The 18,298-nt window shown below is 36.7% G+C and overlaps 1 protein-coding gene across 1 annotated transcript in view; it reads right to left on the bottom strand.

Annotated features, from left to right (window-relative positions):
- LOC149424941 (uncharacterized) overlaps positions 1 to 18,298 on the bottom strand; it is a 460,249-nt gene that overhangs the window by 79,061 nt on the left and 362,890 nt on the right. Inside the window, exon 11 of the mRNA XM_089646910.1 lies at positions 4,764 to 5,029. Coding sequence (XP_089503036.1) covers positions 4,764 to 5,029 — 266 coding nt within the window. The remainder of the gene's footprint in view (positions 1 to 4,763; positions 5,030 to 18,298) is intronic.

Below are 18,298 nucleotides of genomic sequence, written 5' to 3' on the forward strand. Positions count from 1 at the left end.
CTGTGACAAAACAGAAAAATCACCTAACCTAACCAAACTAAAGATAATAACATAGGTTGTTGGTGCGTGGGTAAGTAATGTGAAATTTTTCCGCGTAGTGCGTTTCATTATATGAGTTCAATGAACTTTAATTTAAAAATATTGGAATTATATCAATTATTAGAAAAACGATAGTGTAGGTCTTAAAAGATGTTCCCCGTCACGCGTTGCTGTGGTTTAATCTATCTATACAGCTAGAAAAACAATAGCGCGTGTTGCTTTTACGTCCAAGAGATGGCGTTATTTAAAAAAAAATCGTCTCACAGGTGACTTGTACTCGTATATAATATATGTAGGTATATAAAAATACAAGCGTATTCGAAGGCAAATTTATGTCAAGATTTATAAGGAAACGTAAAAGAACTGTCGAAGATTTAAGATTTTGAACAAACAAATTTTTAATTATTTACAAAATAGATAGGTATATGTACACATTATCTAGTAAGACGGTAAAGTTTACAAAAATATAATTTTGTCAAAAACAAGTTATTAAAAAAATAGAATCAGCTAGTGTAATGCGAAAATTTTGCGTCAGCTCTTTAGCGGGACTCTTTAGTTTTTTCAGATATTTTCTTTGAATGGCTATCCTTTTCAAATGCTGTACTGCTTTCTTTGTTTGATTAGTATGAATATGAAGTGTTTTTTTTTTAAATTTTAACAATCTCATTGGATAGTAGACCGATGTCGTAAGTTTTCAAGTTTACTAACATTTGTCTAAAATGGACCGAAATGACAATCTAGTCTCCTTCAACGAAAGTTGAAAAATCTTCCCAACATATCTTCAATTGACATATTTGGTGTAACTCGAAGTGATCAGCTAAGGCAAGGGGACTCCATTGAAGCCAGAGTCAAGTAAGACTCTTAGCAGCTGGGCGTACTGTACAGGGTCCGCTGGTTCTTTAATAGTATACTACTGCTGATCCTGTACCAATCGAAAGTGTACCCCACTATTAGATTTGTTAGGCACCTCTAGGCCTCGATTCTCCACCAAGTCATTCCACTCGAACAACGAGTGGTTCAACCTAATGAATTTGAATTAACTTTTGAAGTTTGGCGTATGTAAATGTGTACCTTCGACAAGACTCAAGAATAAGAATGTCGACTAATGTATGTAATTTCGACGGCGATTGCGAGCGGCCTGGATTGGAGAATCGATACCCTGGTCTAGTGCCCCAAAATATCGATTGAACGGAATGGATTGCAATATTTAGAGCACATGCGACAGGTAGGTATGCTGTCCTTGTTCTACCGGTATCACGATGGAAGTTGCTCCGAGGAACTAGCATTATTGATTCCTTGAACTCGCGCCCAATATATTTACGTGGTTGACATTTGTCATACAAGAACGGGTCGCTTCTGCGATTCGTTATTGTGTTCAACAGCTCGGGTTCGGAATGATTTGCCGAGTTCTGTGTTTCTTCCCTCCTACAACATAGGGTAAATTTATTCTTTTGAAATGTGTGTGCTATGTAAGCATGAAGAAGAGATACTTTCTTGCGCGATCAATCCTCTTATAATTATCCTCGCATTTCAGTACAATAATTATTAATATGTGGTTTTCGTAGTTTAGTTTTAGTGTAGCCCTCAAATACCATGTAACAAAAAACTATGAAGCTTAGCCCCTACGTTTACTTTTGACGATTTGTCTTTTAAGGAATTTGGGAACAAATCCAAGGCCGATTAGGATTTTAACATTGTTTAGTGACTATATCTAAATAGCCGAGTACTTTGTAAACTTCTCCTTTAATCCCTCCTATTTTTTTCTGCCATACAAATTGGGATTCCGTAGTTTCTCAGGTTCCGGACGGTTGAAATTTTCAAGCGATATCATATTAAAAAGGTCTGTTTTCTGAGAAATCTCAATGCCTTATAATTGAATAATTCTACAAATTTATATTTTTACATCAACAATGGGTATATTATTGTAATACCAAGTTATTATGAAACAAAATCAATGATAATTATTCAAAGGTTTATCGGAAGAATCACAACAACAACGGTCTAACAGAACCCTCTAATTTAATACTGCTTTCATTACGTATTCAAATATTCAATATCGACTGAATAGTGAACTAATAGAATTTAAAGTGGTACATGAATCGGCAATTAAGCTGTGCTCTATTATATAGGACTCGTAGAGAGTAACTTGTAGTTAGTTCCATCCCACGAACTCTGTGATTGCTCATCAACGCGATATGTATTTATGGAACTAATTAAATAATATAAGCCGACTAATTTGTAATTTATATTCACACATGACAAGTGCACACTTCGGAAATAATTGGAAATAACTGCGGTACTTTTCAATTTCGCTGCGATATGTCGATTTTAACCTATTGTAGATTATTAGAATTTGATCAATAATTATTGTTTCTCTCAGTTATATCAGGCAAGGAAAGATTGAGAGATTACGTGGAATCTGTAGATGGCAATAACACTTAAAACATAAAACAGTGGGAGGATGAACATTTCAAATTTTAAAAATTAACATTTACCAAACTTGTATCTGAAAAATGAAATTAGTTGTATGGTGCATTCGGGAGCAAGTAGCGGTATATGAATTATAGTTAACAATAAGATATTTTTTTCATATGAATACTAAATTCACCTGGGAATAACTAATAAATGTCTATTTTATTCAGTTTTTTTTAAAAGTATTAAAATAAGTACAAAACTCTCTTCTAAAATAAATACCACGTTCTCTTACAAAATTTATATTTGTTAAAAATCGAGCTAAAAGGAATTCGAAAATTGAACGTGTTCCAATAATCGATTTGTTAATATCGTGTACGACTTTTGTCGACCTGGCTTGCTCTACAAGGTCTTCTGTACTCCATCGGTGGGGTTGATTTCCACTTATTGCGGTCCTTCACCATTCGCATGCAGTCCTCGATCCTTCCCGTCCTGCTTCAATGCTCGTCAACCCAGTCCATCCACCTCTTGGTCTGCCTCTAAATCACTTTTTCTGAGACACCCACGTAGCTATTACTTTTGGTGGTCTAATACAGTGATCTCCAACTTTTTTGTAGCCGCGGACCGGTCAACGTCTGAAATCTTACCGCGGCCCGCTGAGGGTGGTTAAATTAAATGTTAATATTCTAAAATGTTTTTAATATTTTTATTGAATTGTGTTCAACGGTATTGTGTTGGCGGTTACTTAGCGTAAAGATGTTTTCAACAGAATAAGTTTTTTTTCGCGGCCAGGTACTATTTGCTCCCGGACCGGTACCGGACCACTGCTCTAATACATAAAATATACAAATAACCGGTTGTAAGCATTTTCCCTGTGGTAGACAAAAAATAACATTTTTAACTCTTTCTAGTATGATGAAGTATCCAAGTGAGGCATCCTAAACCTGGGAAATTGGGCCACGATGGAGTTCATAAACTCCTTTTGTAGCAGTAGTCAGTGAAACATACGAAATGGTCGTAACTTCACGAGAATGCAGAATGTGCACGAGTAAATACTTTGCTTTGTGAACTTCCACTAAATCAGGGATGAAAGGTCAAAAGAAAAATACTATTGGGATATCTATCTTCCTATCTATCTATACTATCTATCTTCCATTACGCATATACTTTATTGAAAAAACATATTCTTTTCTTCCAATAGTGGCATTGTGTGAACTAAGTATAAATTAAAAACCGGTCGGTGGCCGAGTTGACATCGCGTTTGGGTCCCACCCAGGCATAGTGTGTTCAATTCCTAGGCTGGCTAAGTCCTCCATCACAACACAAGCAAGATTTTCAGCTTTCTGTGGTGGTAGTAGGAGATTTTCAAATATTGTAAGGTTATTCGTAACCCGGGAATGTTTGTCTTTCTTTTAAAAAATTAAAAAAAAATTAACTAATTATTTAAAATATCTAAGAGAATGAAAATATAAATGAAATTTGTTTTTAGAAATCTGATATACATTTTAATAAGAAATTATACCTAATTTTTGTTTAATTCATATAAATTTTACTGACGTCTTATGGTCACATAATTTCTTTTATAGATAAATTAGTTCCCAAAGTTCTGTACGTGAAAGAGATTGGTTTTATATGCAGTTTTCCAATGGATCAAGTTTTGTCGAAAATAATTTAGGAAAAATTATCAACGGAAAAACATAAGCTTTTGAGAAACTGTAATTGAAACCTTGCCATGATCAATTGTTTAATGCTGCCAACATGTTTTCTCATCAACATACTTGCATTATTATAATTCCAATAAAAAATAAAAACCAAACACTTTGATAAACGTCTCGTCTGCAGTACATATTATTTCCTTACTTCAATGTTAAAAAGCGATAACACAAGTTTGTAACAGACGTGGACATGGGACATGGGACGTGAGAAATTGGACGTGGGACATGAGACATGGATTATGGGCAGTGTGAAGTATGACATGAGACACAGGACACGGAATATGGGATTTGGAACACATATCATGGAACACAGGACATGCGACATCGGACATCGAACACGTAACATATAGTGAAATGCGAATTATTGTGACATGTGACATCGTATATGGGACCCATGAGATATAGGACACACGGGACATGGGTGAAATTGGACATACAACACATGGGACATGGGGAACGTGAGATATGGAACACATGGGACATAAGACACACGGGATATGGGGTATCTCACTTGGGCCATGGGACATTTGGCATGGGACATGGGACACATAAGTCGTGGGACACATGGGAGAGTTAATAGAAAAAATATATATTTACCGTCATGAAACATAAACGCCCCATCTAGGTACTCCGAGTCGGCTTGCGCGGCCTGGTGCAGCGGTGCCGGCCGCCGGAGCAGCAGGGTGAGCGAGCGGCCCTTGGAAACGTGCGTGCCGGGCTCCACGAAGCGGCCCGCGCCGTCTCGCGCGAACCTCGACGCCGGGCTGCACAACTTCAGCAGGAGCGGCTTGTCCAGCGCGTTGTTGCCTCGGTCTGTCCACTCGCCGTCGATCACCTCGATGACGGAGCGACACGAGGGGGCTCTGGCAAAAGAAAAAATTGAAATTTTTGGTAAATTATATAAAGTTACTTGAGAGGTGGAAAAAACTAACTAACTAAATTACGCCGCTTTGTATTGGCACAAACTGCTCGCTTCATTAAAATTTATACACCGTCTTATCTACTTTACTGCAATTCTGACTGTTGATATGGAATTTACTTGATTGAACTATGATTTATTTAACCATTCACTTCTGCGTCATATATTCTCTTTACACTCCTTTATTCGTTCATCCGCTCTACGTGCCCTAACCATCTAAGCATCCTTGCATTCTCTACGGATCTCCACATTTTTAATAAGGTCGTACATGATTTTACCTTTCATATTTCAATTTAATTTTTAATGAAAAATGCAAATCTTAGGTTAGGTTAAGTTGTTTAGCATAGTGTAATTTCGTTCATGTGTAATTCCGTTCGTGTGTAATTCTGGTAGCGTAATATTAGTACGTGAAATTCACGTCTGTTGAATTTCGTCGTGTAACCGGAGAATACGTATAAACCTTCAATACATCTGAGAATTGGAATCGAAAAATTCAGAGCTTCACTTCAAATCATCAGAATTGTTAGAAAAATGCAATCATTCTCAACGATTTTGAAAAAAATGATCATTCCGATCGACACTTTCCCTGTAAAACATAAATACAAAGTACATTTTGGTAAAAAAATATTTGTTTTAAAGAGCATCTCAGATGCTTAAGCGATAATGGATTTTCTGAATTGGCCAATCATCTTATTGATAAAGACCATACGTTCAATCAAAACACCGGTGCTAATATTCTACACTCAAATGGTTATGGTAACATACTAAATAATTTAAAAGCTCTCTTAATAAAGAGAGCCGTTAAAACCAAAATCAAAATCCTCAATTATTAATTAAATGTGTCCAATAGCCCAATATGAGGGAACCCTTAATAATATGTTTAAGTGACACTTTGTCTCTTTAGATATAATATTTATCTCAATATGCTTTCTTTCTCTCTCTAACTATGTTAGATTTTAAGTTTGTGCTATCTCATGTTATGTTTTGTCTTACTTTATATGCATATACAGTGGCGGCTTGTACTAAAAAATGAGTAGTGCGCTAAAAATATTGCTAATCTCTACCTATTGGAATGATCGGTATGCGAACCGTAAACTGAAGTGGCGCCATCTCACCGAAGAGTAAGAGGCATTGGCGAGCGCCGTTCCTGTTTCCGACAAATTTCAATGCTGTGGTCGACATCTATGCTCTGCGCGTATAGATAATTTATATTCCCGGGATACGTTTCTCGATGAGCGATATAGAATTCGCTCGCAACACGTAACTTATAACACGTGATAGAAGAACGAAATTTCGAACCGGTTGAATTTTAATACTTTTATTACTCTTATTTGCTTTGATTTTCGATGATATTATTTTCGGTTGATAATTATCATTTTTAGATTGACTGATATTTTTGGGTTGCATTGCTCCGACGCTCCTTAGAGCTAGCCGCCGCTATTTATATAAACACACACATTGTACGAGGCGTATCCAGAAAGTAAGTGTACTGAATTTTTGTAGGTTACAAATTTGTTTATTGAAACAAAAAAATTACACGGTTACCGTAATACATATTTATGTAAGCTATTTTTCGACATATTCGCCATTCCTCTCAATGCAGGTGGTGAAGCGGGGCATCAACTTTTTGATGCCTTCATCGAAGTAGTTTCCCGCCAACCCCTTCGTCCACTTCTCCACTTCTTCCTTTACCTCCTCGTCCGTTGAAAACCTTTTTCCACACATGTACAGCTTCAGGGAGATAAAGAGATAATAATCTGAAGGTGCTAGGTCAGGGGAATGCGCGGGGTGGTTCAGGACATTCCATTTAAACGAGGCAATCAGTTCCTTCGTGGCGTTGGCCGTGTGTGGTCTGGCATTGTCGGTCAGCAGGCTGACTCCCTTTGTCAGCATGTGCCTCTCCTCTTGTTTTGAATCGCCTTTCGCAATTTTTTTAGGGTCTCACAGTATCTTGCAGAGTTGATGGTCTCCCTTTGAGGCAGATATTCAATCAAAATTATGCCTTGACAGTCCCAAAACACGGATGCCATGATTTTCTTGGCTGAAATTGTGTCAAAATTGAAGGTCTTCCGCTCCTCTGATCATCATGCACAGATGTACGACCGTTTTTAAACTCACGATACCACTTGTACACACTCGTACGATTCATAGCTTTATCACCATATTCAGTTTTTACCTCATTATAAACCTCAAACGGAGGTTTTCCCTTTCAAACGAGATAACGGATGACGCCGCGTATTTCGCACTTGGCGGGAGATTGGATTGACATTTTTCACGAAACGTTTTGTCGCGTCGACACTTCTCAACGTACTGACCTTGAACTAGTCTCGTTGCGGAAGAGAAGAGTCAGGCTACACGGAAGTGTAGCCTACATGTCGAAAATAAAATTCATTCGGTCGTGAGAGCCTCAGTACAGTTACTTTCTGGATACGCCTCGTATTTTTAGATAAGTTTGGTTTTATTCCCTGAAGATGCATGTACTAAGCGAAACCAGTAGGTTTTAGAAAATCGAATAAATTAAAAATTTATGATTTAAGATTTTCACGGCCAAAAGTATTTTTGTTATTTGTTTTTGGGGTATTATGCCGTGTTGCGCTAACTCCTTCTTTAGCCAACGTTTCGGACAGCATTGCAGTGTCCATCATCAGGGCAGATGTCTTAAGACATCTGCCCTGATGATGGACACTGCAATGCTGTCCGAAACGTTGGCTAAAGAAGGAGTTAGCGCAACACGGCATAATACCCCAAAAACAAATAACAAAAAAAAAAAAAAAAATTATCTATAAGTTTATTATAAGTCATAATTTCATAAGTTATTGTTGTAATGTATTATTTTCATCAACTCACGTGCTTGAATCCGCCAATTGGTCAATTTGGTTTCTTTGATGGAATCTAATAATGGAAACAATATTTTATTTAGTAACATTCTAGCAAATTGAAACTGCCAATATTATGTTTGACGGCATCAAAGGTATGGGGTTATTTCGGTGTATCCCAAAGTTGGCGACTTCACCTCCCGGAGAGGGGGCGGTAGGGGAGTCCTAAGGGGGCGGTGGTGGCCTCATTGAAGGGCAGCAAAGCAGCGGTGATTGCAGTAAGAGGTCATACGAGAAAAATAATCTTCACTGTTTAATATAAGTTATTTATTATAAAATCAATATCTACACACATTTTCAGTACCCCGCCGTGCAAGAATCATATCGATGAATCTTTCATGCATGTTTCAACCTTTATTTTTAAGATAAAGTATCTACACAATGTGTACTGTCTGGTCACCGCAGATTTATTCTTACTATTGTATGTCTACCTAACCATAAATCCCATTTTCCGATCCTGTTGTCATCGGGAATTGTATATTGCCAGTTATTGGTACAAGAGATGCAACGAATATATTTGACTTTTTTTAATATACACCTTTCAACCGAATGCTCTCTACTATTCGGCCGAAAACTGAATACCTAATAATGAAAATAAAACTCATTTCAATAAAAAATGTCTATTTAATAAAAGAGTATTACGTTTATTAATTAATTTTAAGTTAGCTCACATCGTGGGAAGTGCTAATAATTTTAGAAAAGTATTTATATAAAAATTAACATTATTTGTGAAACATAATATTTGAAATAACATATTAAAAATATGTTATGATGCAGTTGCGTAAAGTGATTGATTGATACTTTGTTAATCAAGTACTAATTTTATTTTTCTTTTCTGCGGAATTGTCTATGGTTTTTTGGTGCTACCAACACTTTCCCGCGGAAACGTAGGAATGCAAGTTACTCTCCCTGGGGAGTAGGAGGCGAAGCTGCTTTCCAAAGACAGTCGTATTTTTTTTATAATGACGGAAGTCTGATAAATAAGTTGGGTTTTATTTTTATTTAATGTTGAACGGGCGTTAATCCACGGTCAATGGGCGAGACTCGCGGTCTATTTGAGACATGTTGAACGCGAGATCGTTTTAAAATCACGTTGGAAAAAGTGTTGAATCGTGACCGCCGCCATGCGGTTAGAAAATATATAACGAGTGTTATCAAGTCAATCGTAGACTCGGATGCCTAGATATGTAGACAACTTGATTGTGCTGACGTAGCCGGTTGGAACCTTATTTAATTTCTCTGCCTGCATCATACCACCACACCTCTACTTCTACGCATGTCCATTGGGCCGGACATCACCCGCAGGCTGTTCCTGCATCATTCCACAACGACTTCTACTACCACGAATGTCCATTGGGCCGGACATCGTCCGCAGGCTGTTCCTGCATCGTTCCACAACGACTTCTACTACCACGAATGTCCATTGGGCTGGACATGGTCCGCAGGCTCTTCCTGCATCGTTCCACAACGACTTCTATTACCACGAATGTCCATTGGGCTGGACATGGTCCGCAGGCTCTTCCTGCATCGTTCCACAACGACTTCTATTACCACGAATGTCCATTGGGCTGGACATGGTCCGCAGGCTCTTCCTGCATCGTTCCACAACGACTTCTATTACCACGAATGTCCATTGGGCTGGACATGGTCCGCAGGCTCTTCCTGCATCGTTCCACAACGACTTCTATTACCACGAATGTCCATTGGGCTGGACATGGTCCGCAGGCTCTTCCTGCATCGTTCCACAACGACTTCTATTACCACGAATGTCCATTGGGCCGGACATCGTCCGCAGGCTGTTCCTGCATCGTTCCACAACGACTTCTATTACCACGAATGTCCATTGGGCTGGACATGGTCCGCAGGCTCTTCCTGCATCGTACCTCTTCTACTTCTACTTTTACTTCTTCTTCTTCTTCTTCTTTCGTATGGTGGGGGGTCAGAGGGGGACATCTAGATCTGCGAGCCATTTTAGGGCCTCAGGCGTCGCCATGTGGACCTCATCAATCCCACTTCTACTTCTACGAATGTCACTTGGGCCGGACATCGTACTGCGAATAGGCCGTTCAGCATCACGGTAGAATAGTTTAGCTCCTTTGGTCGGTCACAGTGGGGGTTGAACAGTTGTATATTTTGTAATAAGTGTATAAAATGTAATTTCTACCCAGCCAATCAAATACATGTTGTTTGGCTACTAAATGCAATTTTTAGTTTGAATATTTAACTATAGTACCTAGCCTTCCATCATAACGCAGGGATTGCAATTAACAGTGCCCATGAGCCCTCGAAATAGTAATCATGCTTCTACCCTCAAAGGGTGGCACCCAGGAAGCGCCCTTAAACATAATTCCACGTCACTCGGGAATTTTGGCGCATTACGTAACGTAATAAAGTTCATGGGTTCTTCCTGGTAGAGCTGCTTTTGGCTGAGTACGCCACCAATTCTTGTCCAGGCCTGCTGCTGTAACAAATACAAATTAACAACTATATTTGAGGTGGACGTACTTTCTAAATACTTCATTGAAATTAATCATATTTTCAACCTCAATAATGTCATTCTTATTTTTTTTGTTGGACGGCCTGGTACACCAGAGATTTCTGGATGCTTCATTTGTTCCTTGTGGACAATCCAATTCGCTTTGCATTTCTTGTCCCGTATCCGTGTATCTCGTAATTGTCATTTATTTTTTCTTTCATTTAGACTTCATCTCTATTTTATTTTATGTATAAAAATAAATACATTAAAATGAATAGTTCGCTTCACTGTCATAAAATTTAGCTCCTTGAACATGTCTCTTATCCTTGAGTATATATTATAATTTTCATTGATTTATTTTCCAATATTTGCATTTTCTTCATATTCTCTTCATTGCAAAGAAAAATAATACTTGAACAGTAATTGTTGAAACGACTGTATTATATATTATCTGACACGTTATTTGATATTTAAAATCACAGGCAAATTGTGGAGAATAAAAACCAGTTTCTCTACGTTTGCTGACAGCGGAAGATATGGTTCTTATTGGATTATATTAATTTGCAATTGAACTTTCCTCCATCCCCTCATATTTACAGAAGCGATAATATTCGGCGGTCGAAAATTCGGCGCTTAGGCGGAGATCGCTGCCAAATGTTAGGCATTTGGCCTAATCACTATTCGTTGCATCACTAATTGGTACAATTTTGACCATTCAACAACTTAGAAGTGACGAGTTCAATGCACGTTGTGCGCAATAAGCATTTCGGATTCGCCGTGCATATGAGTAGACAAGAGTGAACATGCGGGGACAAGAGAATATCCATCAAAAGGTAGGCCTATTTCAATATTCTTGTGGCACCTTCCCAGCTGGAACATTTTTTCTGCACCCCTGATTAATTAATTTCGCATCCCGGATTGCAGTTTACAAGAGCTTTTGAAACACGTCCTAGGATATTTTTTTCCAAAATGGAAGATCTTAAATATTGCCGTTGTTGTCCAGCGCAAAGCGACAGGAATGGAACTTCATTACACTACAAAAAACATACACGAGAATCGTGAAATCAGTTCTGGATTGTTTTTGTGTGGTTAGCAATTAAAACTCTGATGCAGTGGTATGATCTGAAAGGTGGGTGTGGGCTTTAAAAAAATATTTCAAAAATTGGCAGTAAGCTAAACAGTTTGAGTAGCTCTGATCCATATGATATTGCGTGTGCGTGTGTTTGTGTGTTTGTGTGTTTATGTGGGTGTATCTCACGATATTCCGTGGGTCTTCTCACGTCACTGCTCCTAATGTAATATTGTCCCGCAAATTGATAGGATATTTGATTTGGAGCAAAAGTAACTTTCATGCGTCTATGGGTATACGTATATGTAAGCGAGGGATACGTAAATTGGAAGAGCGTGCTCATATTATCAATATTTAATAAAATAGATTTCAAACGACGTTAGAAATACGGTTTTACGTCGGTATTTCAAACGGTGCGGCGGTTATTTTAAGGAAACAAATCTATATTTATGAATCAGCTTAACATAAAATAGGAACAGCGTTATCCCGTCAAGGTACGTAAGGCAAAGTGTTACAACTAAATAAAACCCTTTCTTTACAATAAACACGACGTCTTTTTATCAGATTGAAACATATTTATATTGGTGACGACTGTATTGGACGACCAGGAGGCTAATGCCCGTTCTCTAGTAATGTAAAAGTATCTTCAATCTTGAGATAATCTTGGGCATCTATTTAAACTGAAGATATTGCAATTTACTCTACCGATTAGTTACTTACTCTATGACCAGAGCCATCTGTGCACAATGACGGAAAATAAGATCTTAAATATCAGAAATTTAACGCCTATCCAGTTTGAATTAGATAGTTGACTCTCGATAGACACTCGTTGACATTTTACAAACAAATGCAATTTTTCTGCAGGGGTGGGTGGCAATCGACCCGAGGAGGGGTCGTACGTACGTCATCGACGAATTTATCCTCCTTTTCACGTGTTTTTTATAAAAACGAAAAAGACAGAAGAAGATACTGGAACTATGTCGTCACGTTCGACCTCTATCTCGGACTACTTTAAGAAGGAACGTCCAATGCATACTCTTCTGTTACTGACTTTACTCGCATTATGGGTGGGGGATGCCCACCAGCTGCATGGCGGGCCGGATCGGGAGAGGCCGCATGATAAATATACGATCTTTGACCTCTCCAGCCGGACTTTTTCGATCGCAACGCCTTGCACCACAGTGGGAGAGGTGGATTGATAATAATAATGATAATAATATTTTATTCCAGGATGTGGGGAGGTTAGTGCAATCCCACACGTCCCATATAGATATACATTTTTTTTGTACAATAGATATAATAAATTATCAAATAAGGAAAACTGTGCAGGGTGTGGTCTTGAGTGCGCTCGGGCCCAGCGCTCACTCAGGAGTGGCGCTTGGTGCTGGTAGGCTGCCGTCACCAACGTGTTAGCGGAGGCCATTAGCCGCATCCTGGCTCCAGTGACCCGGTGTCTCATCAGACCGGCAAATCCATTCAGTCCTAGTTCCGTGAACATTGTCGACGCGCTGCTGTATCTTCGGTATCCAAATATTATTCTACAGGCGTCATTATATTGAATTCGGAGCCGTTCCATCGAGCAAGATCGGTAGTGACACCATGTCTCACACGTATACAGGCCAGTACAGAATGCGTTGAACAGTATTTTTTTAACGGTATTGCTGCATTTGCAAAATCTGCGGGCAATCATGTTAGACACTATGCTTAGGCTTCTCCTTTGTCGTTCGATATCGCCATCGTCCGATAGGTCTTCCCAAGTATTTCACGTTCGAGCATGTATTTATTTTTGCCTCGTTAAGGTATACGGGGAGCATCTTACTTGTATCTTGACTTTTTCCGTGGTGGAACGCAATCACCACGGAAAAATGCGTGACTCCTGGACACACTGACCCCCAGATTCCCTCCCACCCCTCATACTATTTTTATTTCCGAGAACTTCCTCTCCTTCCTTCCTTCTTTTAAAATTACCCTGCGCCCAGCATCCCAAAATACGTATGACGTAGACCCTGTAGGAAATTAACTTGGACTTGCCATGTTTTCGTGCAGCAACTCTGACTACACCCGTCCACTCGATGCAGGTTATATCAGATGTGTGTCGGTTAAACAGAGCTCTCGAACAATTAAGAGAGTCACATTACAGATATTGCCAGCGCAACGAGGTCATAAATATGACAGTGCCACTCAGGTGCTGTTGTAGTAGATCAAAGGTGATAAACATGAAATATGCAAAGCGATATGCTAAGCAACCAAACATCAAATTCCTCCCTTCGTTGGCTTCAGCCGAAAGATCAGAGCTTTGAGTTTATTCGGAGTGCCGTATATTCTAGTTATACCACTAATATTATTTTTGAATGCTTTATATAGTGCGTATTTACTGTGATATATATTTTTCTTCTTTTAGTGGAGTATCAGATACCTAAATAACACATTATAAAAACTTTTTGAAGAATCCATTGTCATATTTATATAGGACAGAAATTCGAGAAAATTGAGCTCTCATGTTCTTGATTTGTCAAATACATCTACGCCACGGATACCGTCATGTCCTATACCATAATTTGTCAAATACATCTATGTCACGGAGACCGTCATGTCCTATACCATAATTTGTCAAATACATCTATGTCACGGAGACCGTCATGTCCTATACCATAATTTGTCAAATACATCTATGTTACGGAGACCGTCATGTCCTATACCATAATTTGTCAAATACATCTATGTCACGGAGACCGTCATGTCCTATACCATAATTTGTCAAATACATCTATGTCACGGAGACCGTCATGTCCTATACCATAATTTGTCAAATACATCTATGTTACGGAGACCGTCATGTCCTATACCATAATTTGTCAAATACATCTATGTCACGGAGATCGTCATGTCCTATGCCATAATAATATACCATAATATACCGTTCTACCGTTCTACTATAATAACACACATACATTATCACATTATTACTCACCAATCAGTCGATAACACATTTTGGGAAATGAACATGCTAACATCGGCGACATTTATTTATTAAAATTAGCGCAATATAAACATGCAATCAAAAATTATTTTTCATAATGTAACTTTATATACGCAATATGGACATGTTGAAATGAAATGATGATATTTCTCATTGTTCTTTTTTTGTTATTTTTGGTTGTGATCCACAAAATAATTGTATGTTATTTTTAAGTTTAAAACCACTATTATGTAATGATATTATTTTTATTACTTTTGTACTCTATAATATGTTTATTGATAAAAGGCAGTATAGCCGTTTATGTATTTAAAAAAAAAAATAATAATAATTTGTCAATTACATCATTGCCACGGAAACGTTGATGTTACCACAAAGAAGATAAGAATGCTGATATATTTATAAGAATTTTAAACTATATAGTACCCAAAATTTTTAACCTATTACCAATGACAATTAAAAATAACAACATGTATACTGCTAATGTTAAATATAATCTAAGGAAATGGTTATTGGATAATAATGATCTATACTGATGCCCCTGAAATGGAATTCATATTCTTAGAAAATGGAAAAACAATTATTTTGTAATACCTGACTACCTACCTCTATTTATGAAACTATTGATGTACTTGTTGATAATACTAATTTGTTCATACATTTATTTTTACTTGCTTATTATATGAGGCTTTTATGCTGCTATTTAAACTTTTCTGCAATGTAACCGATTTATGTAATTATGTACCGTTCAAATTTTATCTTATGAGTGTATAAATGTTGTCTCTATGTCCCTGCTGACAAACTACATAAGTAGTTTATCGGGTTTAAATGTGAATAAAAAAAAAATAAAAAAATGATTTTGCATTATTATTTTGATTAACATCTATCTGCCTTAATTATATGTCAATCCTAGTTCACTGAATTTATTTTATATTAATTTTTAGACGTGTTTTTAGAACCGGTTGGCAATAATCTTAATTAAAAAAATCCCATTGAATTAAAACACTGCGCAAGGAACAAATTAATTCAGACTCAGGAGGCGGATTCAAAAACTCCATATCACCAGATATGGAGTTTGTGAGTCTTATAAACTTTTCAAACGAAATACAACTTCTTTATTGGTTTTGGATGCACGGGAATCCGCAGAAATACTCGTATATGGGGATGGGGATACGTGACCTAAACAATTATCTACACATGTTTTTTTTCAAAATGTTATATTCCTGTTGTATTTCCTTTATTGGACAAGAAAATGTTTTCATTTTGAATATGCGTTTGTCAATACAGAAGATCTATATTCTGAATGATGTACCTAGTCGCACAAAAACATCTTCAAAGCTATTCATACCTACCTGCTCACTTTTATAAATTACTTGCGGCTTCTACGGGAGTGGAATATTTTTCGGGATGAAAGTAGTGTATATCGCTTCCCAGTCACGGGATATGATGGGATTAGCGATTTTTCGATGATAATAAAAATAATCCTGAAAGTACCCATAAGGACTCCATCAAAAGAAATTTTTAAACAATTTAACGTGTTCAGCGTTATAAAACTGTACTCAAAAAATGCACCACTCAATTTTAAATAAAAATATGAACACCTTGCTGAACAACACACCTACACTACAAGAACGAAAACCTCAAATCTACTAAACATTCCAAAATTATATACATCTTTCGGCCAGAAGAACCACTATTTACATGCTATAAAATTATATAATGCCCTTCCTATTGAAATTAAAACCACCATGGATGTAGAAAAGTTTAAAAAAGACATCAAATTATGGCTAACTAAACATGAAGATGAGGAAATCATAAAATTTATGAAGAAACCCCAACGCAACCTACAGACAACAAACATAAATACTTTTTGCTTAATTTATTTTATATTTTGTGGGAACCAACAAATCAGAAGATGAGGAAATCATGATCAACACAAATACAACAAACAACAGTCCGCCTCGGAACCGGAATACCTAGTGAAGAGGACTGAGAACAAACTACATCACTTTATATATTTTACTTAATATTGTATCATTTTTACTTTACTTTATATTGCCGTTAAATAAAAAAAAAATAACTTACAGAGGTGAGTATTCAGTAAAATGCTTAAAATCGAAGTACTCGATTTAAGGTTAATGATTCAAATTCTTCACAACTCAAACATTGTTCGAGTTAAATTAACTAAATACTGTACAAATATGAATACTTACATAAAAATGTTTAATAGCTTAAAATTACTGTATGCTTTAACTCTTCAGGCTAATTTGTTTGGTAATTAATCAAGCTAATTTGGGAACAAACAGCTTGTACCCGTAGAGTCAATTTATTCACTTTTCGGAACAGCTCACTTGGTCTTAGAAATCCTTTTGTCTCCCTTACCGTCATATTAAGAAATATCAACGAAACGGTGTTAGAAATAAAAAAAAACACAAAGCTTTATATTCAAATATTGAAATTTACCACAGGATAATTAAAATATAACCCTCTATGAAACCAAAGGTTCCGACTGCGATTTGGGGAAATTTATAAATTTTTTTATTGCCTTTTTTATATGAAACGATAAAAAGTCAGGTAGCAGTAATGTTTATAACACATTCATCCAATAAAATGTGTATTTTATTTGCTATCAGTAATTTTAGGTCAGTGTTTAGACGTAAAAATGCAAGGTGAGCCATTTTTTAAACATTTTTATGTTTTATATCAAAATTTTAATATAAAATTAAATGTTTATTTTTAATCATTCAAATATATTTACAAAATAAATGGTTATTTTACGAACGAACCTTCGATTCCGTGCAATATGGTTCACTTGGGGAATTATTTATTTATGTCTATTCTTAAATACACATTTTACAAATGATTACAGTGGTTTATACTGTAGTACAGAAAAAATGTACAAAAATAAAGAAAATAGGTTGATATAGGTAAAACTGTGTGTGGGTGATATTGTATGTTACGTGAACACCTCATTAGGAGAACCTGTGCTGAGGTGTTAACGTGTTTGTGGTTAAGTGTGACAGTTTTGGCGTAAAGTTGTCTTACTGACATGACGTCTAATGTTAATTATTAATTAGACTATGAGTTTTGATGTTTTGAAAATTTTATTTTATAGTACTTCGTATTTTTATTTTAAATCATTCAGGGAAAAAAATTTCTCACGTTTTCGTTGAAAAAAACTGACATATAATATTATATTATTTTCCAGACAACCCTGCATGCACATATTCTGAAAGTGCGATGACCTTAATGATCATTTGAACAACAGTATTTCAACAAACTAGAGAGTAAATCAGAATAGGTCGTTAAACGTAAGAAATAACACCCCCCGAATGATGAATTAAATCAGACCCATGCGGACAACGGTCGGTCAGTATTGATTTGCAAATGTGGGGAAGATAATCCTAAAAAGCAGGTGATTAATGATTCTACCCTCTTTCTGAAAGCAGAACCCTAGAAAATGATATCTTCGATTCATTGACGGTTGTAATGGCATTATCGTAGAATGATTTATATTCATTGGAAAAAACAAGATGGATTGTGTGAGACAAGCTAGATCAGATGAATAAGTACACTTGTTGTAAAAATAAATATAAAAATGACATGAATATTGGTTTAAAATAAATAATCATCATGAAATATGAAGTCTATTTGTCGGTTCAATGTTTTTATACTGATTCGTTGTGTGTATGGTTCGATAGAAAAAAACAAATAGTGCCACACAGAACATTGTAGAAAAATAACAAACAAACAATGAACCTAACCTAACCTTTACTAAACTAACCCTACCTCACTCTTACCGTATTGTGTAATGT

The sequence above is a fragment of the Hesperophylax consimilis genome, chromosome 3 (assembly GCF_061612785.1).
Source record: "Hesperophylax consimilis isolate HC1 chromosome 3, BYU_Hcon_1.0, whole genome shotgun sequence".
NCBI lineage: Eukaryota > Metazoa > Arthropoda > Insecta > Trichoptera > Limnephilidae > Hesperophylax > Hesperophylax consimilis.